The sequence below is a fragment of the Sciurus carolinensis genome, chromosome 10 (genome assembly GCF_902686445.1).
Source record: "Sciurus carolinensis chromosome 10, mSciCar1.2, whole genome shotgun sequence".
In the NCBI taxonomy this organism is placed as follows: domain Eukaryota; kingdom Metazoa; phylum Chordata; class Mammalia; order Rodentia; family Sciuridae; genus Sciurus; species Sciurus carolinensis.
The window spans coordinates 60,240,040-60,265,014 of NC_062222.1; the positions used below are offsets into that span (position 1 = coordinate 60,240,040).

At 36.3% G+C, this 24,975-nt stretch overlaps 1 protein-coding gene across 2 annotated transcripts in view; it reads left to right on the forward strand.

Moving 5' to 3' along the window:
- The first annotated feature begins 1,050 nt into the window (after positions 1–1,050).
- The window catches only part of Unc5c (unc-5 netrin receptor C), a 349,721-nt gene continuing 325,796 nt past the window's right edge, over positions 1,051–24,975 (forward strand). For both annotated transcript variants that reach the window (XM_047567130.1, XM_047567131.1), the window contains exon 1: positions 1,051–1,538. In XM_047567130.1, coding sequence (XP_047423086.1) covers positions 1,415–1,538 — 124 coding nt within the window. In that variant the 5' untranslated portion in view covers positions 1,051–1,414. The remainder of the gene's footprint in view (positions 1,539–24,975) is intronic.

The following is a 24,975-nucleotide window of genomic DNA, read 5'->3' on the forward strand; positions in this document are numbered from 1 at the left end:
TTTACCCACTTATTCTTTCATTCCTCCTTCACCCTTAAAACAGGAATTCACAACCTAACTACTCAATTCTTTCTGAATCATAGCAGTTTTAGTCCTTACACATGCTGTTAGGAATTTGGAAAATATGTCATAGGTTCCAACATCGCTTTAAGTGAGTATCCACAAATTTGGTTCTGCATTTTTTTTTTTTTTCTGGGAGAGTTCCTCCCGACGTTGCTTCACCACCTTTTACAAACTCCACCTTGCCAACCACCAAGATGCACGTAAAGAAAGCATTATTGAACGAGTTTTTGTTGCGCTTTTAGTTTCTGTTCCACTGTAAAAAGGTCGTAAGCTTTCAGAGCATAAAACAATCTGAGTGGCGCTGACAACCAAAAGGTGGGCTAGGACACTGCAAAAGCTTCTTGCCTTCTTCCCCATCGCGAAGGACAAGTTCGAGCCGGCAGCTGGCCTAATCAACCGTAAGACCCGAAGTGCTAGGGCGAGTCCAGTCCCGGGAAGTCTGGCTCAGGCTTTGCCGGCCTGGTGGAGAAGCTGGCAGGCGGCAGACTGAGCTCCACTGGCCACAGCCAAGTGACCCGGGGCGCGCTGCTGCGCTCTCAGAGTCGAGTCTGGCGCACCGCGGGAGGCAGGCGCGCTCCCTCTAACCGCGGCCGCTTCTGCCCCCAGGTGTCTCTTGCCCCGGCTCCACTGAGTAAACCAACAGCGGTCTCCGCCTTTCCAACTAAGCGTGCATCTCTCCTTCCATCCTTGCTTACATAAGGCGGGCGGGCGCGCTCCCGCCGCAGCTCACCCCCAGCAGAGTTGGGCTGTGCCCTCTACGCCTCCTCGGCTCGGCAAGCGCCTCTGAGTACCCGTGCGCCCCACTCTAGGAGGTGACTCCTTGGCCACCCAGCACCGGCAATCGGGTCGTCTCGTCTCCTGCAGGAGACCACTGAGATTGGAGACGGGAGCGCCTCACCGTGCCCAAGCTTCTTCCGTCCGCTCCCTTCTCCTCCCACTTTCCCCACCTCCCCCCACCCTCTGGTGCCTGTGTGTGTTCCTCACAGGCTAGGGGACCGGGAGAGCAGTCCACACTCGGCGCACGGCGGAGCTGCGGCTGCTTCTGCTGCCGAGGGGAGCCGCGAAGGTGGCGGTCTTGCGCCTCCCTGGACTTCCCAAGTGGGGGCAGAGCTGTCGCTCGTGGGAGACGTCAGTTGGAAAGGCACAGGGAAAGAGGAACCTTCAAACTCCTCCTCGGCGTCTCCTCTCCACCCCCTTTTGGCCCCTGCCCTTGGAGAAAGTGGAGTGTGGCGTTTGGTTGTCGTTATTTCTTTGGACTGCTTCGCGGTGCACGGATTCAGCGGCTGCCCAGTGGGGCTCTCTGCTGTTTGCGCGTCTCGGTGTTGTTCCCTCCGGCACACCTCTATCGACGATGAGGAAAGGTCTGCGGGCGACAGCGGCCCGCTGCGGACTGGGACTAGGATACGTGCTGCAAATGCTGGTGCTACCTGCCCTGGCCCTGCTCAGCGCCAGCGGCACCGGCTCGGCCGCTCAAGGTAAGGGGGTCCGCCAGGCTACGCAGCCACCTCCCTTCGCTTCTTCCTTCCCTCCTTCTTCCACTCCTCCTCCCTAGTTCTGGCTTCCTCAGTCTACCTCGTTAAGAGGAGACCACGTTAAATTCCACTTTCCCAACTAGTCAAGAAGCTTTGATTATTACGATTTTTAATCGGTCTTCCGAAACGGGAAAGGATGGACCAGGGACGCACGGGGTGTGGACAACGCGTCCGTCTCTGTGCATGTGAGAGCCAGGGGTGTCTTGCACTTTCAGCTCCGCACGCGCACGTTGTTGCATAGTGTACACACAGAGGTTTGAAGAGACTCTCGGTGCAGGTGGCCCTGTGGTATACCACAGATGCACCCCGATGCGAATGGTGGGCAGAGGCTCCCCGCGCTGTGCGGTGACTGGGGTTGCACAGTCTTCACTGCTTCTCAGTTAAGGAAATGTGTCCATTACCGCTGAGGACCCGAAAGCGCTGGTGCCCCTCGGCTGCTGCTTGGGGCGCTGTGGAGAAACACAGCCCCACCGGACTCGGTGTTCCCGGTCGGAGGCAAGCCACTAGTGTGCATGCCTCTGCACTCTTAGCCTTCGTATCTCCTTTCCACCAAGCGGCGGAGAAACTTAAAACCCCTGAGCTTTGGGGAAATAGGCTGGTTGTTCAATCCAAATCTGCAACTCCTCGGGGTAGCCAACCAGATCGTAACTCTGACATTTTAATTTAACGCGTGTGAGATTTAAAATAAGTGTCCGGAGCCTTGGGTAAAGCCAGGCTGGAAGGACAGCGTTTGGGAGTTGGGGGTGGGTAAGGGTGGAGTGGAGACCCCGGGGACCTGCTCCCTTCTTGTTCCTGGAGTTTGGAGTGGTGCCCTCTGGGCCCAGGAAGATGACTAGAAGAGAAGGGGAAGAAAGAGCCCAAGTTGCCTTCTCCAAAGTCTCTCAGGTCATCTGGACCCTTAACCTTCTCTCCAACCTAGTCCACCTAGATCTTTTCGACCGGTTGGGTGATGATAATTGGCTTTGGAGAAGCAGAGCAGCTTTTTCTGAAAGCGGGTGTTGGTGGTGTGGAAGGAAGCCTATGCAGCATTCAGAGGCAATTCAGGGATCTCCCCTACACACACGCACACACACAATCTTGGTTACACTTCTTTCCAAATTTGGAGCGCTGGGGAGGCAAGGAAGTAGCCCCAACTCCCCGAGTGATGCTCAGACACTGGCTTTTCCCGACTGCATTCCCTCTAATCTGGGAGAAGCAAGAGACTCTGGGGGCAAGGGAGGGGGAAGGCAGTGGTGGAGCGGAGTGCAGAGGCAAGGCGAGTGTGGTCCGGGTGGGGAGGTAAGTGATTAGCAAGGCTTTGTGAATTAGCGATAGCTACTTCGGGTGTAAATTTTCCTGCTGCCCTGCTAAGTGGCCACGCTCATAAATCCTTCCTTCCTTTTCTCGCCAGATGCCTCCCATCCCCGAGGTTCTGCTCTGGTTTTCTTATGCATACCTCCAGAGCTCATCTATCTATTTTACAAAGGAATCTCCATTGGGACTCATATGATTCTTGTTATAGATTTTTTGAAATTGGTAAGAAGTTCTCAGGGCGGTAGCCCAGGATACTTAGAGGAAGGTATTTGAAAGCTTAAGTGAGCAACCTGATGAATAGACGTGGAATCAACCGCGTGACTCCCTGTGGAATTCGCCTGCTGTTATTGGGCATACAAAAGACTGAGCCATGGGGGTGGCCGGGAACTGGACATGGTGAGAGAACTATTTGGGAAAAGGACAAGTTAAAGTCTCCAAAGATGCCAAAAGGAGATAGGATGCCTGCTGAGAGCTTACAACAGCCCAATTAAAAAGACTGGGAAGAAAAGGGATCAATAAAGATAATGAAACAGGACATAGTAAATGGATTGATATTAAAAGAAGAAGGGAGAAGAAATTAAAACACAGTCAAGATAGACTTGAGTGTTTTCCTCTTGTACTTTTCTTCTTATAGACCAGGCAATTCAGGAGTGATTCTGATCTTAACTGGAAAAAAAGTGTATTCTGTTGGGTGTATCTATTTCGGTGCACAGTTCTTCTCCATGTACTCGACTTAGTTCTTTCAGTTTCTGGTGATGTTTTTTTTCTTAAATCATGTGGTCTGCAAAATGCTTCCACCACCACTTTTATGATTGTTATTCTCCATGTTCCAGGACACCAGCTCTGCCTGTGCTCTGTTAGGTATCAAAGGAAGTAGAAAGCACCAAACTCTACCATCAGCTACTGTCACCATCACTGCTATCTGTTACCCCCTAACCAATTTACTGTTGAACCACTATTAACACTTTCATCTCAGAATCACATATTTTACAATGGGCTAGCGGTCAGACATCCATTTCCTTCAATATTTCTCCGGTCTACTCATTTTGCACTAGAACACTAGCCCATACTCTCAAGGTGATTTCCTTGTTCTTTTGAGTTAAAGACCAGAGTAGACTATTTTCACAAATGTACAGTTAAAATAGAAGAGTTCATTTAAGCACTTTACAATATGAAATTTTTGGTCTATTGTTGGAAAAGTGCCAGAGAAATCAGAAGCTTTTGAAAAACATCTCTCTTTGGAGATAGCCAAGTAAAAAACAGATCTTTAAGAGCAAACAGAATGGATATTATTTGTGAGTGTACTGAGTTTTGTAACTGTGGTTTAAAGACAGACAGCAGTCATTTTAAACAGGTCCTTGGGAAATTCTCTAGGCTTTAGGCAACAACTTTCTTCTTTCCTGCTATGCTCTAATTGTTTCATTCAGGATTGCTGGGAACTCCTAGCTCCAGGGAATTTGTGGTGCTTCTGACTTCCAAGAATGAAAGATTTTACTAGTAAAGGCAACCCAGTGAGTGAGAGTATGGGTATGAGTGTGGTGTGCACGCGTAATCCCTATAATTCTGAATTAGTGCTCTCCTGTTGGATAAATGCATTTTATCTAGACTACACAGTATTGATGTGCTGCTTATCTAGCACCAACTAGTGTTCTGAGTGTTAACACCTCCAAACTGAATTACTAAAGTCTCTGACCAAATTGGAATGATTCCCTATTATCTTAAGTTAATTTATGGTGTTTTTAAAAATCCACAAATAACACACTTCTTCCAATGAAAGAGTACTTTCATGTTTTATGCATATTGGTGTGGAACAAATTGACAACTGGTATTAAAAACAACTGAATTTCATTATAATTCTACCATGTATTTTTCCATTCTAGGGGCAGATTCATGAATTCACTTTGGAAATTTGCAATGAGAGAAATTACATTAGTTTACCTTTGTTTAGAAAAATTAATTTGTGTATTATATCTAGAAAATGCTTACAAAGCTTCAGGGAACACACTTTTAAAGCATTTGCAATAAATGAGGAATAACTAGATCATAATAGACAGTTACTGATGCTCTGGACTGCAGTTTTCTGGGATATTGAGGGTTCAAGCTAAGCAAGACAGGTTCTTTGGTGTATCTACCACTGTACTTTGGGAACTGGTTATAATCAGAATTCATACTGATCTATTTTAGCAAACCCCTAATGATAGGGAGAAGGCATCAGCTCTACTAAGCAAACTCTGTTAGCTTATTTAGAATTATTGTTGAGACTTAAATATAACTGTTCTCTAATGTATGCTAGATCTCCAATTAGTGCAAACAGCAAGAGTACGTATGCTCTATTAGGCCTTCACTGCATTTAGCACTTTTCTGATTCAGGTCATGGCTTTGCTGGAGCAGCAGAGGGAGTCACTCTCAGAAGAAGCATTAACATTACAGACTGCAACCACTTCCGGAGGAGAGTGGGGGAAAGGGTGGGGGTGGAGACTGAGCCAGTGCTCCTCCTGCCTTGCAGTTTGGGCCTACATCTTTTTTTAGTTTGACTTTTGTACATGTAGCAGTTAAAAACAAACCCGCTTACGTGTACCTGCAAATGAAAACCTTATTAGCTTATTTGACTAGAGTATAATATTGGAGGTACATCTCATAACAAACAGTTTTCTCCCAGTGTGCTGTTCCCTAGGCACATAGAGTTGAATGAGACCTCAAGAAGACGGGCTTACAAATATATAGTACAATTCAGTTGCAAGAATAATTCAGTTTCTGAAATATAACAGTGGTCACTGGATTCAGACATCTGAGATAGTAAACATAGGTCAACCAGGATTCTGATTTGAGTAGTGGTAGAGATTCCAAAGTTTCTACTATGAGAAACTTAAGGAGGGTGATTTAGTTGGAAGTAGAATTTCCTTGAAGTTAAGTTTGAATCTTAGCAGTATGTTGCAGTATATTGTCCTGCTTCAGGGAGACACAGGCTAAGGGTTATATGTAGTATATACTCATTTTATCAGCGCAGTGGTTACCAATGCCTTATAATCCTGCTTCCATCGCTTCCTAGCTGTGTGACTATGGATCAGATATTTAGCTTCTCTGTGCTTCAGTTTTTTCCTCACTTGTAGAATGAGAATGATGTATCCTATAAGTCATACTAGGATTTAATGAATTAATACATATAAAGCAGCTAAAACTGTGTTTAGTACACAGAAAATAAATATGATTCCTTGGCTTCCCATTCTCTAAAACACCAGCAAAGCCCAATATGTTAAAGGAACTAAGGACCAAAAATTTGAAACTCAGAATGAGAATAGCTGTAGGAGCTACTTTTCCAAAAGTAAGAAATGGCTGGTTGAGGAGACATGCCAAATAGATCAATGTAGACTCCTGGACAGGATCAAATTCTTTGGACAACCTATGGGAGTCTCACTTCATTTCTTAGATTTTTTTTCTTCCTTTCTGTTGTCTCTGGGAAAATGAATCTACTAGTAGTTCTAAACAAGCACATGTCAAGTCACTGCCAGTTAAGTCCTGGCAACAGCCTCTTCCCTTGACTTTATATCTTTACAAGAAATATTTAAGATGAGTCTTCAAAAATCTTTAGAAAGACTGCTACAGACAAAAAAAAAAAAAAAAAAAAAAAAAGCCACAGACTTTCTGATAAGGGTTCCTAGAAAATGAGACCTTTAAGCAAATGTCAACAGTTTTTCTTTCAAAGAAAATGGATATAAGTATACAGTCTGAGAACATAGTCAACAACATGTTGAAATGATACAAATAAACACATGAAAGTAGATTGACATGAAAGCAAGGAAAATTCACCTGAACTTTCATTTATTCAAACTCTATTTGCAATAGAAAATTTGGTAGAATTTATGACAGCAGAGATAACATAATATATGCAACATATGTTTTGGAATTTGTGTTTAATTACTCATAATTGTATTAAATATAAACAATGAATAGCCATTGCTATTTCTCTGGCAAATTTTTAAAGTAAAACTAGAGATTTGCACACTTTCAATGTTACTTAGGATTATTAAGGCAGATTTTTCTTATGCAAAATTATCATTCTGCTTTAAATTATTGATAGTCTGGTTCTGCACTTAGTCCTAAATCTTCTCTCCTCATTTCTCTTCTCTGCTCCACTCTCCTCCCCTTTCTCTTTCTCTCCTTCTTCCTCTCCCTTTCTCTTTCTCCCTCCCTCTTACTTCTTAAATCTATGTATGGACTCTTTGATTTCATTACTTATTTGTATTTGTTATTGCTTATGTATTTGTGTTGGAGGGTTACATGAATCTAAGACTTTGAATATTGTTCCAGTATTACTAAGTTCAAGAAAATATTCACAGAAACTCAGTGCTATTTTTTATGGTACTTCTTTGAAGTAGAGTAAATTTGCCTTGAGCAATATCAAAACACTTTTTTCCACTTCTTAAAAAGAAATCCAGTAACTGGGTAATTTATTGTTTTTATTGTTGTAGATATTCACTTCAAAATTTATATATTTTAATTAATAACATTTTATAGTACTACTTTTATAATAAGATCAGGAATCATAAACTTTAAAAAAATCTCCTTTACCTTTTTGGAGCTACCAGAATAAGTTTTGCCTTTTCCCAAAAATCTAAAATATATTGTGCTGCAAGTTTTTGGACACTTATAAACAAAATATCACAAAACATTGAGGTACAATTTGAGAATTAAAGAAAAAAGTTTTGGACCAAAGTTGTTATATTGATTCTCATTTTGAACATTGCCATCTCTCATAAACTTTCTCCTTCAGGACTATGTAATGACATTTTCAAATACACAGAAAAATGTAACAGATTTTATAGGTACTTAAAAGACATCTAGCCTTCTGCACAGAGTCCATAGTACTAAAGTTACTGTGACATTACTTAAACTGAAGTCATAATTTAGAAGGTGAGCTAAAGCTTCAGAAGTGCCAAATATGCAGCTACTTGTGCTTACATCAGTGCACCTTTTATTAGCAGTGAGCAGTGACTCAAAGTGCGTTATGTTGCAAAAGTGAAGTATAACATCTGAAATCTCCTATGTGTGGGGAGTGCCCTCTTTAAATTAAATAACCAACTGCATCCCATTACCACCATGGCAGAGAGATGGGAGAGTGAGGAGAACCCAATGAAACTGCATTATATTGTCAAGCCTGTTAGAGTTCTCATTTTAAATATCATTGCTCAAAATAATCATGTTAACAGATGATATTGATAAATCAAATTTAACTCCAGAGTTACCAATCCTATTTATTTAAAAATGTTGTGTGGATTAGGAGGCTTTACCTTCATTAATCATTTTGTCATGTGAATTCTGTGGCCAGTTTCATTTCTCAGCAATTATGAGAGCTATAAAATGCCTCATGTAAATGAACACATATTATGATCTGTTCTAACTAAGGATGTTAAACAACAGAAGCTCTGCAACAGCTTAACGAGTTTATTGATGAGTGCTAACATTGCTCATTTTTAGTCAATATCTTAATTGATTATTTAATCATGAACTACCTCAACTCAAGTATAATTTATTGTCTTTTTTCACTATTTAGAAGAAAAACCTTATATAGAAATATTCCTTTCCAATAAAAACAGATTAGTGCTTACTTATTAAAATGTATCTGCAGTCCAACTATAAGGTCAAATATATCCATGAATAAAAATGTAGTTTTCCCCAAAAAAACTCAAGAAAATTAGTATATGTAATATGTAATAACATAGAAGTTCATCATAGAAGTATACCAAACTAACTGCTATACTTCTATAATTGCGTAGAAAACTAATTCTTTTAAATTAATTATAATAAACATTCTCTTAGATAAGTTTACTGCACTATATTAGGGTGTATGGTGTAATAATAAACACATAATTATAGCAAAGAAAAATCACATATGGGATTAAATTTAAAGGGAGCAATTTTGGACCATTCTATTCCACATGAATTTTTTTTTTACTTGTATGTAAATTTGATACTTGTATTTAAATTCTTTTAAGAGTCTAAAAATATCCTTTAAGTACAAGATCAAAAAATACTCCTTAACAGATGGTATTCTCTAATGTTACAGATACTAAAAATGATAGTCAGTGACAACAGCATTGTTGTTTTATTATGTATGATTTCCAGAGACCTGTGTTATCTCTAATTAAAACCAAACAAATAAAAAATTACTACCTCTATCACAACAAAAACTTTATGATTGGAAAGCAAAGTAAATAAAGGCAATTTCACTTTTGTGTAATATATGTTAACATTGATATTTAGCTTTGGGTAAAATGAAAATGATATATTGTATCTTCATTGAATAAAAAGCTTCCCCAAATATACACATTGTAGCCACCCAGTGGAAGTATTCAAGTTTAGCAAGCAGCAATCTTGAAATCATTCTAAATAAAACAGTAATTATGTTGTCTGTCATTTTCTTTAGCAACTTTCCTTTTTCACTCTGGATCTCCATGAAATGATGAAACTATAATAAACTTAAAAATGTGTTAGGGATCAAATTTAAGAATTGAAGAAAGCTAAGACTTCTCTCCCAGCCTCTCAAGACATCACCCACAGAGCATGCAGAGTGGTGGAAAACAGCTCAGAATGTGAGGGAAAACAGGCATGTTCAAATGATTCATTATTTGTGCTCTCCAGGACAAAGATTTAAGATCAGTTCTTCATCATAATATTATTTGACATGCCCTCTGACTTATCTAAATAGAGTCTTGATTTGCATTTTTTTCAATTAACATAGCAAAATAACTTGGAAAGCATTTTAAATGGCATCTACGTGTAAGAAGTTATGTTTGGAATCAATCTGACAGGACATACTTGTTTGAAACATCTAGAATGAAATTCATGGCATACTGATATCCTTCAGTGGTCTTTATAAAGTACATTGCTGCTTGCTGAGCTACTCTCAAACATTGTCTTAATAACAATGCTAATGTTATTTCTTAAATCTCACCTGTTCATAAGAAATTAAATAACATTTTCTTAAGATTACATGGAAGTTCTTAGGGGCATTCATCCCCCCAAAAGAATTTGCTTAAGTAGCGTTTATCTTTAATAGAATTACAATACATTTTTTAACAGTATTTCTGTCTATCCTTATATATTGATTCAAATATATATTTAATTATTTTTGTTTATAATTTAACATGCAGATATAGCTACATAGATTTAAAAGGACCACAGTGAAATGTTTTATAGTTTGCTTATATGAAAAAGAGTATAGGGATTATTGGGAAAAGTTTTAACAATGTGTATGTTTTCCCAACGGAAAGAAGGGGTCATTTTGCTGGATTTACTAAATATGACTTACATTTCATTTTGAAATGAATTAAATAAGTAGAAATTTTGCTCTAGGTTGGTATTTTTAAGCCATGTCTTAGTGAAGCATAGAATTTCAAGAGTAATTCCCTATGAGCAGATATGATTGTGCCAATTTGTGTGTGTGTGTGTGTGTGTGTGTGTGTGTGTGTGTTTTGTTTTGTTTTAGGAGAGTCCATTTTCAAGCAGATTTTGCAATATCCTCAAAATACAAAATGAACCTATCAAACAGATGAAAAAAATATTTTTAAACTTATAAAACAAATTTATGAATAGGAAACCAGAATTAATAACTGATTTCCAAATTAAAAATTATATCTTATGTTTCTGCAAAAACTCACCTTACTCTTGGCAAATTGCTAAGTCATTTTCCTGATGTACAATAGGGATGCCTCTGCCTCATAAGTGAAGTGTCTTATATGACAGAAACAAGTTTTCTCCTGTCATCCAAGTGATCTTCACTTCTACTGTCTTGTTTCAAACATGTGAAGAAATTCTGTTGTTTTATGATAGTCCTATGGTGGACTATATAACTCATTGACCAAAGGAAAATGTCCACTTTCATGCATGCAGGGAGTAAAATCCTTTTTTCACTTCATGACTCTCTCTCTTTCCCTTTCTGGATGCTCCCTAGGAGGGACAGCATTCTCCTGGTAAGCACCCTATGTGAAATGACCTTCTGTGTGGGCTGATCGAAGGAGAGGTCAGCTGTGTTATTCTTCCCCAACCAGAATCCAGTGATGGTTGGTTTTAACCTCTTAATCAAATGGAGTTATGTTTGATTTTTTTGGGAGCTCCCTCAGTTGCCCTATTGGTGGTTTTATTTCCAGGATTATCCATTATGTACATTTAAAAGCCCTATTTAAATGGATGAAGAAAGTTAATTGAAAAGGGAGGGGGAAAGGTTGTTACTAATGAAAGAATATGCAGAATTTCTTTCAGGATATGGTGATGATATGCTTCCTTGCTTATATTCAATATTATAATATTAATATACAAATATTTACATGATATATCAATTTATATAGAGACATAGTTTCTATTGTCATGTTTTCACATCACTTGGCATTTTTGAATTAGGAGTTTTAAAGCATACTCATAAATCCTCAGATTCAGAAAATATTTTAGATATTCCTTATCATACTCATGTAACATAGGAATTTCATAGCAAAATATATAGTCTACAGTTAAGAACAGCAAAGTAAATAATAATTCCTCTCAAAGTTTTGTGACTGCAAGTCTAAATGTTATTGAGAGAAGTTGCCTGTTTAATGCTGAATTGCAAGGTTAAAAAGAGGGTCTTAAAGATAACAGTGGACTCCAGAGTATTTGAGTTTGTTTTGCATTCAGTGACAGTCACTAAATTAGGGAAAGGAATGTTCAAACAACACACTTGAGGAAAAGTGATTTTTATAGAAAGGAGCCATTTCTGCTAATAGCCAGTAACTGCACATAACCCCACTGACATTAAAAGTCCATTAGCTAAGCCCAGTTTAAATAGCAGCTGATGCAGTGTCAGCTAAATGTACATTGGAATTTTTTCATATAATGCAGTAATAGCAGTTCTGCAATTTTTTTTCTAAAACTATGTACATTAAGTAAAACAAATGTCATCTGATAGTAGTAGCAGAGCTGCTAATAAACAGGCAGAGGTTTGTGATGAAACAAAAGTAACAGTCTATATAACAAGAAGATAATAAATGGCATGATGATTTTAAAAGGGAGCCTTTGAGAAAAATCATCTGGAGAAGCTTAAACTGACATTCAAAAAGAGTTGTTTCCATAGAAGCACATAAGGTACTTTGAGATATTCATATAAAGTTAAGTGATTTTTTTTTTTTTGCTAATAGCTGCAGTAGTTTTCCCATGTATTGTGAAACTGCAGGAGGCCTCCTCCTTAGACACTATTATGTGTGTAAATGAAAGACAGGGTGAGGAGATAGAAAAAGGAGCAAATTAAAACATAGGTATAACTTAATATGTACTAATATTTTATGGTGATTATCATGATAATATTTTTGAAAGCAATATGATGTATTGGTGCTGTCCCAAATGAAATTGAAGGTTGAAATGTCCCTATTATCCCCCCAAAGAGTTTCCTAAATTTGTGTTTTTTCCGTCTTTGTAAATTTTACAATCAACATTTCAATCATCTAAAAGACAAGTGTTACTGAGAATTATATTAGAATCTAAAATCTTTTAGAATGTCTTTAAAGTATTCCCTCAGCCAGTGTTCTATGACTATAAAACAATTGTAGAGATGAACGGGGCTGCTCAGTAGTCTCATGTGTGAGTTGAGAACAGGGCAGTAATTAATCAGTGGCTGTCTCACACTCACCACTATGAAGTATTAGGAGAACCTCCAGGCCCACCTCCCCCTCCCCTATTATCAGGCCATTAGTGAAACCCAGTACAAGTAACCACCACAGTGGAGCCCTGCATGAGCATATGACCCCAGTAGCTTCTGCATAAGCTTTGTGAACATTTTCACAATGATCACTTGAATTTTCATCACACTTTATAACACTCAGAATAATTTATTCAATTCTCAAACTACAGACATTACATCTTTTATTTATATATTTAAATATAATTTAAAATGATTTCTTAGCACAATAAAAATAATCATATAACCCTGCATTTTTTGAAAAGGATATTTTAAAAAAATAAAGGAAGAGAGAAAGGGGTGGGGGGAAAACTTACCTTTTACCTATTATGGGGTAGCAGAGATTTTCATTTTATGTTAATAAATTTTCATACAAGCACTTCCTAATAAAATAAAGAAATACTCCTTGGTGATGTTAACTGTTTTAATTCATCTCAGACCACTGTGAATGCTCATTTTAAATGAATTGGGAGCTTACATGGATAGAGTTTTTGCAATTAAATTACTAACCAAAATCCCATTTACTAACATATTACATAAGGGACTTGATGAACAATCTCGTCTTTAGTATGTAACTCAAACATTAATAACAGATGGAAATATGTCTCAGTTCAACCATTGAGCTTTGATTTTTAATTCTAAACCTACTTCATTTTTTCAGACCAAAGCTTCTTTTAAAAATGACTATTTTCCATATGTTTTTCCTTTTGTGTTGCATAAACATTAATTCTATTGCAATATGAAAAAAGAATGCCCTTGTATTTGGTCACATAATGAATTTGTACACATCTATGAACTAGTATTATGATATTGAATTATGTTGAAAATAACAAGATTATGCAAGATTGATTTAAATAGGACGATTATTACATTAGAGTTTTATAATAGTTTTAGAAAAAATAGTAGGATTAATATACCGTTACTTTTTAAATAGCTTTAACCGTGTGTCCTTTTTTGTATGAATTACCTTTTTAAAAAATTCAAGTAAATACAACATAGATTTTTTTTTTTTGTCACTTGAATTTATTCATTTCTGCTTGGAAATTTTTTCTTAAAATAGTCTTTAAGAATGTCTACTCTTTAGTAATGTTTCATTTTTTTAATAGTGTATCAACTATTCAAATGAACTAAGAGTTTTCGATCTGTCTTCTTTCTTTTTCATTTTTTTTCTTTCCTCCCCCGTCTATTCTTTGACTACTAGGGAAATAAAAATGTATTGAGTATATGCGTGTGTGTGTGTGTGTGTGTGTGTGTGTGTGTATTTGGACCTGATAATTTCCTAATACAGGAAATTTATTGAAATTCATTGAAAAAATATTAATGGGTATGACCAGGAGTAATCCTGTGACAACTAGTCATGGGCAAATGATAATGCTAGCTTGTCACTAAATTCCTTGGTAAAGGTGAACAGACTGCTAACTCTTTGCTTGCTAATTTCATACAAGTTAAAATCTCTTTGTTTCATTTCATACTGGAGAGTAGAAGACCAGAGTAATCACAGTATTTATGCCATAGAACTGTGAGGATTAATAGGGTGACCAAAAGAGAAGACCTGGAGCAGTTCCTGGCACCAGATAAGCACTGAATGCATATTAGTATTTGTTGCTCCTCTTACTATTTTATTCTTGTTATAGAATTCTATACTGTATGGTAATTTTTATTTTAATTTGGCATTATTATAAAAATAATTAGATGTATCAAAAGAATGAGAGAATTATATTCATTTGGGGTATATCAGGTGGAAGAATGTCAGTTGGACCAGCAAAGACATATTGTCAGAGGTCAAATTTTTAAAAGAAAAAGTTACTCTTACTATACTCACTTAAGTCATGAGATTTTTAATTTTACATTAAAATCGTTTGGAAAATTACATGTTTGCTTCAGTTTTAGGGACAAGAAAACGTGTTTTTTTTCCCCCTATACTAGGTTCTGAATCTAGAATGCAGTACAGTAAAACCAGTACCTGATAAACTTCAGCATGAAATCTAGTTTATACAGTTTCCACTATACATTTGCTGTTATTTGTAAAATATAATTTAAAGATTAAGAAAAAAATTATCAAATTCTTTACTTTTTTACTAGTAGTTAAACTTCTAGAGAAATCAAAACAATTAACCTTCTTCACTCATGTCAGAAATTTTAACACAACAGAGCATTTAATAATATGATAAAAGCAAAAATTAATTAAACTAAAATTTCTAAGCAAGGCCAAAGTTCTACATGTGACAAGGGGGCATATTATAATAAAAGCAAAGGAGATATTAATTAGACACCCAGTATAACTAGTTCACTTAATGAAATATATTTTTGGATGGGATTATTTAATGCACAGATTCGCTGATATCTGTAGTTTTTTATAGGCATATTTGTATTATATTTGTGATGTACAAGAGTGGAAAGACTTTCCAAAGACATCATTGTGTTTGGAAAAAAAAGTTTATGGTGTATACAGATAAGCAGAAGGAATATGGGAGATAAGTAACAACTTTTTTTTTTAAATCTGAGCAAAGAAAAATCCCTTAGCTACAAAGACTATTCAGAGTTAAATATGTACGCATATATATACATATATATGTATGTGTGTATGTATATGTGCATATATATTATATATACATATATATTTGATATTTGTTTCACTCTGACATTAATAATTCCTTTTTTTCTATTGTTTTATGTTCTTCAAGATGAGTCATTATAAAATTTAAATAAGATAAAACATACAAATTATTTTTTTCAAAATACATCAATTTTATGGGAAGAACATATCCAACCCAAAATATTTATAACCCAAATTAATGCAATATGGACCTTAAGGCAATAACAATAGATGCATTAACTAACAAAATGAGTAAAGACAGTTCATTTACCACATCAAAATAATACCAATTTAGGAATCGCTTTAAATAGCTTCATGAAACACCGATTCATTTGTAATTTTCTTTGTCCAAAAGTCAAAGTTCAGTACTCTTTTATTTCTTAAATTCTAACATCCTCCTCCCCCAATTCTCCAAGTGCTCTGCTATAAGGTACATTCCATCTTTTAAAGGGAAAATTAGTAGGAACTAAGTAATCAACAGTGTGGTTTACTACCTACATAATTATAAAAATCTTATCTTTATAGGATCTTACTCCTTTCACAGAGCCAACAAAAACAACCTAGAATGCTTTTAATGATTGAGTAAACTGCTTAATTGGGGTTTATGCTGCTCATAGCATTTAGTTTGTAGTAGGTTTTTTTTGGATAATTTCCAAGGGCAAAAAATCCCTACAATGACTAAGAAGATGAGATGGTAGGTAGTTTTGATCACTTCTAGGATATATCTGTTTTGTTTTGTTTTGTTTCTAACAGACACTCAAACTTCTCAAAATATTGATGTTCTAAAAATTAAACTGTCTTAAGAAATACTGTGTGGACTTTGGAGAATTTATTTTGGTTTGTTTTTATGTTTTGTTTTGTTTTGTTGCAGCATCTAGGATAAGGACTGAATTCTGGGGCACTCTGCCATTGATTCTCAGCCCCAGCTCGCCCTTTGTTTTTTTGTTTTTGTTTTGTTTTTTTGACACAGGGCCTTGCTAAGTTGCTGAGGTTGCCCCTGAACTTGGTGATGCTCCTACGTCAATCTCCTAAGTCACCGTGATTATAGACACGTGCCACTGAGCCTGGCCTTTGTTTTAAATGGATTGGACAATATCTAGTTTTTCTAGAATACATGAGTATTTGCTATTATATGAGGAGATAGGAGAGCAATTAAAAAAGTCCAGTTGTTCAAACAAAGAAATTGAAAAAAAATTATTTCCTGTGTTCTTATATATTTATATATTTGGAAAAAGTAAAAGATATTCAAGCCTTTCATGATGTTATATTAGAAAAGATGATGTATGTTATATACATGTTTCACAAATATGTCAATTTCTCTGAATTGACACACGGAAGAATTTCTTTCTGCTCCCTTCCCCACCTTCTTCCTCCACACTAAAGTCAGGAAAATCTAACAAAGTCCATCAGTAGAGCTCTTTTTCTAAAGCTATGCCCTTAATACAAGATCTAAAATTCTTAACGTGACCAACAAGGCTATTTGTGTTTATCCCTATAACTTCATTCCTGGATACTCCTCTCTGGTTATAGTCTTCTAAGACTTTGCACCTCCCCAGTTCTGGCTCAGACTGTTCCAGCAGCTCTAATAGGTGAAATACTTCAGGGTTTTCTAGTAAGCTACCAGGCTCATTCATCACCAGATTTCACTTGTGCTTATTCCTTTCCAGGAAAATGTATATGTTCTCCTGTTCCACACCTTCCTCCTGGCTGAACCCTAGCATCTTTACACCAGTTTAGATGTGCATTCCTTCATAAAGTTACTTTTCTCATTAACTTCATCACTCTTCTTTATCTGTGTCCCCATCCCACATGTCAACATGATGAATACAGGAACCCTGTCACCTTGTTGTCTCCAGCATGTAGCACAGCATTTAGCACACAGTCAGCATCTAATAGACATCCTTTGAATGGTGTTGGATGAGTGCAAATTTTGTTCAAATATAAATGACACATCTTACAGGGGCTTTTTGTGATGACCCATGGTGGTAGAGTTAGTAGAAACCTTCCAGATTTTCCTCATCACCTGATTTGAGGGTTCCTGGATGTAGGGTGGTGAATGTGAAGTTGTAGGTCAAAATCAAGACTGTATCAGGAGTGACTTTTTACCATCTCTTTTCTACTATGTGCTATAGTTTAAATTTGAAATGTCCCTCAAAAGATCATAGCTTCGTGTCCAGCCCATGTGCTATCAGGAGGTGTTGGAACCTTTAGGAGATGTGACTGAATAGAAGGAAATTATATCATTGGGGGTGTATCCTTGAAGGATATAGGAACCCTGGCTCCTTCCTCTCTCTCTTTAACTTCCTGGCCACCATGTGGTGAGCAGTGTTGCTCCAATATGGCACCCTCCACCATGGTGTCCTCCTCTCACTGTAGGCCCAAAAGCAACATGGTCGGTTGACCATGGACTGAAACTTCTGAAACTATAAGCAACAATGAATTTTTTCCTTCTTTTGACTTCATTGCTCAAGTATTTTATCACAGTGGAAGAAAACTCAAACACTAACTAAAAGGGCAATCTCCTTAGCTTCGGAAATTCACTCCTAACTTCTGATTTTCTATCCTGTAATTTAAGGCTATTAAGTAATGAAGAAACCCTAAATATTGGATGGTTAAGCAGTGTGAGCACAATTGGGCTCTAACTAATTTGGTCATTTTGCTTAAACACAGAATTAGGAGTTTTGGAGGTGTTCAAGTCAAGGAATACCCAGTATTCCCACAAAAGTATTCCAGTTATTCAGTTATAGAATTCTATCATATGGGATATTAATAATATAAATTGACCTTCCAAATGGATGATGAAATTTTCTTTTATATTGGGATTATTGCTGTCCCAAATACTATAGACTATTTCTTCTTATTTCCACAATAAATTAAATAAGTCTTTTACAGGTTATGATAGTATGGTATGAGGTGGTTGTAGAAATGTAGCTATAGGGATGGAGGCAGAATGGCCCAAGGTCATGAACAATAAAACTGTTTTGGACTAGGTATTACACCCAGTTGTTTCCTTGTAATTGACTATTGTCTGAAAGGGTTATTTTGTTTTTGTTTTTGTTATTTTTATAGGACCACAGTCTATTATCTTTGGGCAGGATATTTTGATTTTTAGACTAGGAAATAGTATAGTGAAATGTATCATTATAAAACTTTATTAAATCAAATGTTCTCATAAACACTTTTAAGGTGACCAAAATATGTTATGGATTATGCTACACTGCTAGCAAAGAGGAAATTACAACAAGTAACTGCTCTTTTTTCTTAAGACTTCAGTAAACACAGCCCTAACTCGCCCTGAATAATTACCACAGAGAGCTATGCAGTGGTCTTTAACTGGGAGTTGTTTGTAATCAAGCAGCCTGAATCTTGCCTTGACATAAAGCAGAGGAAGTGGTTAGGAGACAGACCTGTAATTATCAGCAGCAGGTGCCCATAATGGAATGCCAGAGAGACCTTTAAAAGAGGCAAATATTACTTTAGAAAAGACTTCAACACTGTCAATTTAGACCAAAAGGCATTTAAAGTAAAAACTGGCTTGAGAGCTGTATTAGAAGAATACTTCTTTGGAAACAAAAGAAAATGTAATAAATTCCTTTAATGTAAATTAACCTCTTCATCTACACACTGACATATGATCAAGATATGAAGTATAAAACAAAACTGATGCCACATTCAGAAAAGGATGATGTATCATTTAAATTTTTTTATTTATTAAAGTATTACTTATGATGTAAACAAAAGCATTGCTGTTTATTTTAATAAGCACCCTATGAATAAATTGGACAAATAGCATTAATTTTTTAACCGACTTTTCATGGCTTCAAAGGACACCAAATCTTAATTTCATCACAAATAACCAAAAATTTTTGTTAATTGCTGCACAAAATTACACTTTTCAGTGGTATCATTTTTTATTTCATCTTTTTTTCTAAAAAAAAAAAAAAAAATTAACCTTTCTAAGAGGTCCTGAAGAATAATGAGTCATATAATAAGGTATTATTTGATAAAACTTGCAGTCTAAGTGTAAAAGAAATATTCAATATCAGTTGATGATACCAGCACTACTTTTAGAAATGTACTTAGGCCAATTATTTTGTTTTATGCAATATATTCCAATATTTCATTTTATCTTAAACTATATACTACTATGGTTTATATTACAGGAAATTCTATTACATGAGGCGTATATAAATAGGAAACCAACAAAACTTACTTGCCTTGGTAGTTTTCTGCATTTTTACATGGAGAACTTTCTTTTCTTTCTCTCTCTCTTCTCTCTCTCTTTCTTCCTCCCTCCCTCCCTCCCTCCCTCCCTCCCTCCCTTCCTTCCTTCCTTCCTTCCTTCCTTCCTTCCTTCCTTCCTTCCTCTCCCATTCTCCAAGTAAGGATAAACTGTGGTTGTTTTTATGTTGTGTGGGTAAAGGAAGCTCATGGAACTGAACACCTTCTAAAAGAGAAAGGAGTGATGATAAGTCTGTATGACCCCATTCATTCTCAAATGTGTTTAGCACATATTTTTGGGAATATTTGTTTTCCTGCCTAATGCTAACTGTGTATTTATCACTATGAAAACAGTGGAGAAGTCAATCATTCACTGTACTTGCCAGAAATGCCTTCAGCTCCCACAGTAGTTGTATGTCAAAATCTAGCCCTACTTAAAAGGAAGACATAAAATTTATTCTGGAAATTTACCAGAACAGACCAGCCCTCAAAAATGTGAAGGAAAAGATCTTTGCAGCTAAATTAAAATAAACTTAAGTCACACTTGACGCATTATTCTTAAGATAACTCCATCTAAAAATATATGTTTCAGAGGGTCTTAGTCTTGTTCAAAGTGAATACCAAATAAGGAAGATTCAAGAATCACCTATAAAAACAGATGGAGAAAATTCAGAAGGAAATAATATTTTTATTATTTGTAATTTATCTGCATACTTATTTGGGATTCTTTTTCTTCAGATTGTCAAGTAATTAAACTAAGCCAGACAGTAGAACCATAGTTTAAATAGGTGTAAAGACACAGCCAAGTAATTGTCTTAATTCCTAATAGCTGCATTTTAAATTTACACAAGGATAAAGACATGACTAGAACTAAAGATGTGGATGTTAGACTATATCCTTGTATTTTAATATGTTGTATATTCTTAGTCCATGGTGCAATTAAACATTTTGCTTATGGAGGAAAAAATTCAGTACAGCTGAGATTAATTTAACTCAGGAAGTATTAATTACTATATCATATAGATATAAATGATATAGAATAATAAAACATATCTTTTAAGAAACTTGTTAGAAAGATAAAATATTACAGGTAAAATTTATTAAACCACAAGATAGTGGATTAGCATGACAAAATAATCAAAATATTTTAGAGGAGATGAAAAGATAGATAAATGTGGTTTGGTGCTAAACTTTCTGCTGGAATAAACTCAGCTGATTTTGAGAAAGGATTGAAGCAAAACTGTTCATTGCCTTTAATAATGAGTAACTTCTCACTTACCATACCATAGAGAGGCTACTGGAAATGTTTTGTACAACTGTGAAGGACTATATCCTCTCTTGACCTCTTTCCATTTTCTTCCCCTTTCAATTTTGAGAGCAATTCTTCCTTCGGGCTTCTATTAACAGCTCTTGTCTTTTTGTTGAACAGAGGAGTCACACAGAGGCCTGGTCTCTAATTTCTAGAGCTGCTCTCTGCCTTTACTCTCCCGGGGTTGCATTCCATTTCTGCAGAGTAAAATGAGTCTCCAATCCAAATTTAGCTGTTTTATTACACACGTTGTAGCTAACTCACTTAGGCCAGACATGACCGCATCTCTCAGCAACAGAGTTTGAGTTTGTCAAGTTGTACAGGTTTGTCGTCTCCTTTTAAATACAGTTTTATATCTTTTAATACTTGTTTAGATTTTGAGTAATGGTCTCCTTGGTGCTCTCATATTTATAAAATGATGTCAGAGCTTGAAGGTAGAGGAAGACTTTTTAGATATTTCTCCTTCTCATTAAAGGGAGGGGACCTAGCACATGAATCTCCAAGGGTGAGAAAATTGATAGAATTAAGCATAAGCCACCTGTAGAACTACTTCAAAGTCAGTTGTAGACACTTTTATAATTAGTAAAATTCTTCAGGGAACTTTAAATTGAAAGGGCCAGAGGGATATATGAATGACTGAAATTTAGATTTTAAATTCAAAACATAAGACTATTTTTGCCTAACAGTTTCAAAATACAATTAATAGATACTAATTTTAAATTTGATCACATAATAATTAATAATTTTTTAGAGTTATAATTTCCTTACTCTGTAGTCATTCCTTTATTAAAGGCTTTTTAACTTTCATTTTTTTTTAGTATTGCTAGAGTAAACAATATACAATGCCAATGAATATTTCTAAGACTGGTATTTTTCTAGAGCTGCTATTTTCCAGTTTTAGAAAAGTGAAGTTAAAAACAAAAATGTGGGAAGAATGTGGGAGAAGAGTGTAAAGTGATTTTGCAGTATAGTGGCACAGCTATGCATGTGGTAGGCTCAAATAAAAGCTTTCCAATTCATTGGATTAAAAATGCCTATAAAAGAGCTTCATATTTAGGTTAAAAACAAAATCAGCCTGCAGTCTCTCAAATAAAGCTTGCATAATTCTTAAATTCTATTCTTATTTGGAACACTATAATTCTAAAAATAAGCAATTCATTTTTCCTAAAATATATGAAAATAGCAATTGTGAAAATAATTCTGAGATTCTATGTTAAACACATATATACAAAAAATTCATTGGCATCTCTATAGGATACCAACTTGAAGTCCATGAAGAAAGATATAGAGGCTGAGAGCTACTCCACTCTTAAAAAAAAAAAAAAAAAAAAAAAAAAAAAACTAGTTTAACCACATAAGAATTGAGAATCTCTTTATTATGAAATCAAGATTTTTTTTTAGCAACACATACAACACACACACACACACATACACAATCAACTTGGATATATTTTGTCCCCTTTTCTCTCATCTTGTCATTCCATAACCTGGGAATTATCAAATGACCTTTACCTGTAAGTAGCTACACTATTGAACAACAGAATACAAAATCTTGACAGTAACCTCTGTAAATTGATTTACTTGTCTTAGTTGATTTCTACTTCAGAATATATTGAAATTCAACTGAAGGAGCCAAAATGGATTTTTGGACCAAGAGAAGTAATGCTTTCAAACAGGTATCATGGACATAGGCAATATATTACCTATGCAATCATGCATTGCATAATGACATTTGAGTCAATGACAGACTGCATATATAGTGATGGTCCCAACAAGACTGTATTCTAGTGACTTCGGAAGTCTTAATTCATCAGATACACTCTGCGTATTGACAAAATAGCCTAATGATTCACTTTTGAATACTCATCCCTTTGTCGAAGAGCATATGAGTGTAATATGCCTTTGTTTTTAGAAACAGCTTTATCATATGGATATGAGAATTTCATGTGGTGATTTTTTTTATAATCTTTTTGAAAAGTTTGGTGATGCATTTTGAGTTATACATGCTTCACATCCTTTTATCTTGTGGAATTTACAAAAGTCATTTGATTAAAAATTTCTGTAAGGGAACCCACAAGAAAAAATAATGATTGAATGAAAAGAATAATGATTAAACACTCGTAAGTTACAAAAAGTAGTTAGGCAAAATTATAAGACGATTGGAATTTTGCTCAAGAATTATAAAGCAGATCTAATTTATGCTAGTACTTGAGACTTCACATGTATTTTGGAAAGAATAAACTGGGGGGAACAATTAGTTCTCTTTACTCAGTTAGAACTAATGCATAAGGCCAGGAACTCAGGAAAGGGCATCCTCAAAATTACTACTCAAGTGCATGTTAAACCTCTTTCTGGCATTTAAGCTTCCAAATGTATTCCATCAACTTTGTGTGCAATGTGTCTTTTTTTGACAGGGGCCTGTGGAGGGAGAGTGTTCTCTAATTCAGCCAGGCTTTAGTGACCCTCTAATTTGGCATCATTTTTTAAAAAGAACATGTAAGAAACTGAAACCCAGATGGGGAACAGACTTGTCTTGTGTTCAGAAACTTGACCTATCCAGAATATATATTTTACAGATGAGGAAACAGACCCCCATAGTGCTCAGAGTTCACACAGGTGCTAATGTAGACCTAGGACAACAACTCATGTCCTATGGCTCCTACTTCCAGCTGATTTCCACCGTGCTGTACTGCATCCTCAACTGTTCCCATGCAGACTTATATCCCATGCCTTAAAGCCTTTGTCTTCGTTGGCAAAATCCTGTGGTCACAAGCTCCAGTGTCCACTGGGGTCCATGAGTAAGTGGGCCGAGTGTAGGATGACAGATACAGCTGGGAACCATGGTAAACCGAAGACCATACATCCTGTTTAACACAGATGCTTCAGGTCCTCCTTGCAGGAATATAGACACAATATGGTGGCAGCATCTAGTTTTTTAGGAAAAGCCAGATCTCAGTTTTTGTTTGAAATTTCTTGTGCAGAGTAGGCCAAAAAACACATGCATACAGGTGGACATTTGCCAGCACTGCCACTTAACTGCATGTGTCTCGTCTCTCTAACAGTAGCAATAATAATAGCCCCCCGTTGATTAAAACATGCAAAGCAAAACTTATGCATCATCTCTATTCATCCTTACAACCCAGGAAGTGTTAAAGATGAGGAAACTAGTGCTGTGCAGTTTGAAGTAATTTGCCAAAGTCCAACAACCAAACACAGGTCTAGGATTGAAGGATCCTGTCCTAACCCACAGCTTTTAATCTTACACTAACACCTTTTAGCTTCTGTGATGATTCAGTCATCACTGGTTGACTTAGAGCTACTGGGGAACCTAGAGTCTTTCCAAAGTCCATTTCAGTTCACCTTTCAAGGGTTTTCAAACATATTGAATCGCCACCATGTAAAAGTATTGTTATACTCTGAAGATGAAGGGTGACATTGTATAAAGCATGATATTTGACTTGGTGAACAAGCCAGGCATATAAACTAATAATTATTTTAAGCATGGACTGTAATACTTTGGAGAATTTAAATCACATCTCTGGTGTAATAAAATTCTAATTGCTTATTTAGTTGGCTTCTCGTTGGCCTGACATATTTCCTCTTATGTTTCTTCTGGAAAGAGAATCAATAAATTATTTGTACACCTTTAATAGAGATGAAATTAAAGCTTTTAAAAACCATATTAGGGGACTGATACTTCTGTCGTTTATTCTTAAGGGTAACATTGGTTCAATTTGATTTATTATGTACTTAGAAATTGGAACTCTAATGACTTTAAGTTTACATGTTATTAAATAGTATGTTGTTTTAACTGTAATTACAAAAATTTTGTTATCTTGTTCTTTTAATTTACAATTTTGAATATAACATCATTGTTGGTTTAGAGAGACCAGTCGAATAATTTTTGAAAATTAACTTCTAATACTTTATTAATTTTGTCTCTCTGGTTCTACAGAGCAGACATGCATTCTTTCATAAACTATACCCCTAAACACACAGCCACGCTTGATTCCATCTGCTTTCATGATGTTTCATCTGTCCTAACGTCTGTTTCTGCTACATGCAGAGATGATCAGTTTCGTCAAAAGAAAGGTGATGGGAAATCTCTAAGGAATGGATACCACAGTGGAAACTGTTGCTTCTCTGTCTTGATCTCCTTTGCTGGCCCAATGCACGCATCCCCCAGCTGCTGTGATGTTGGCGGACTAAAGACTCACAGCTGCCCACTTCTCCTTTCTCCAAAGAATTGCCTTTGGCT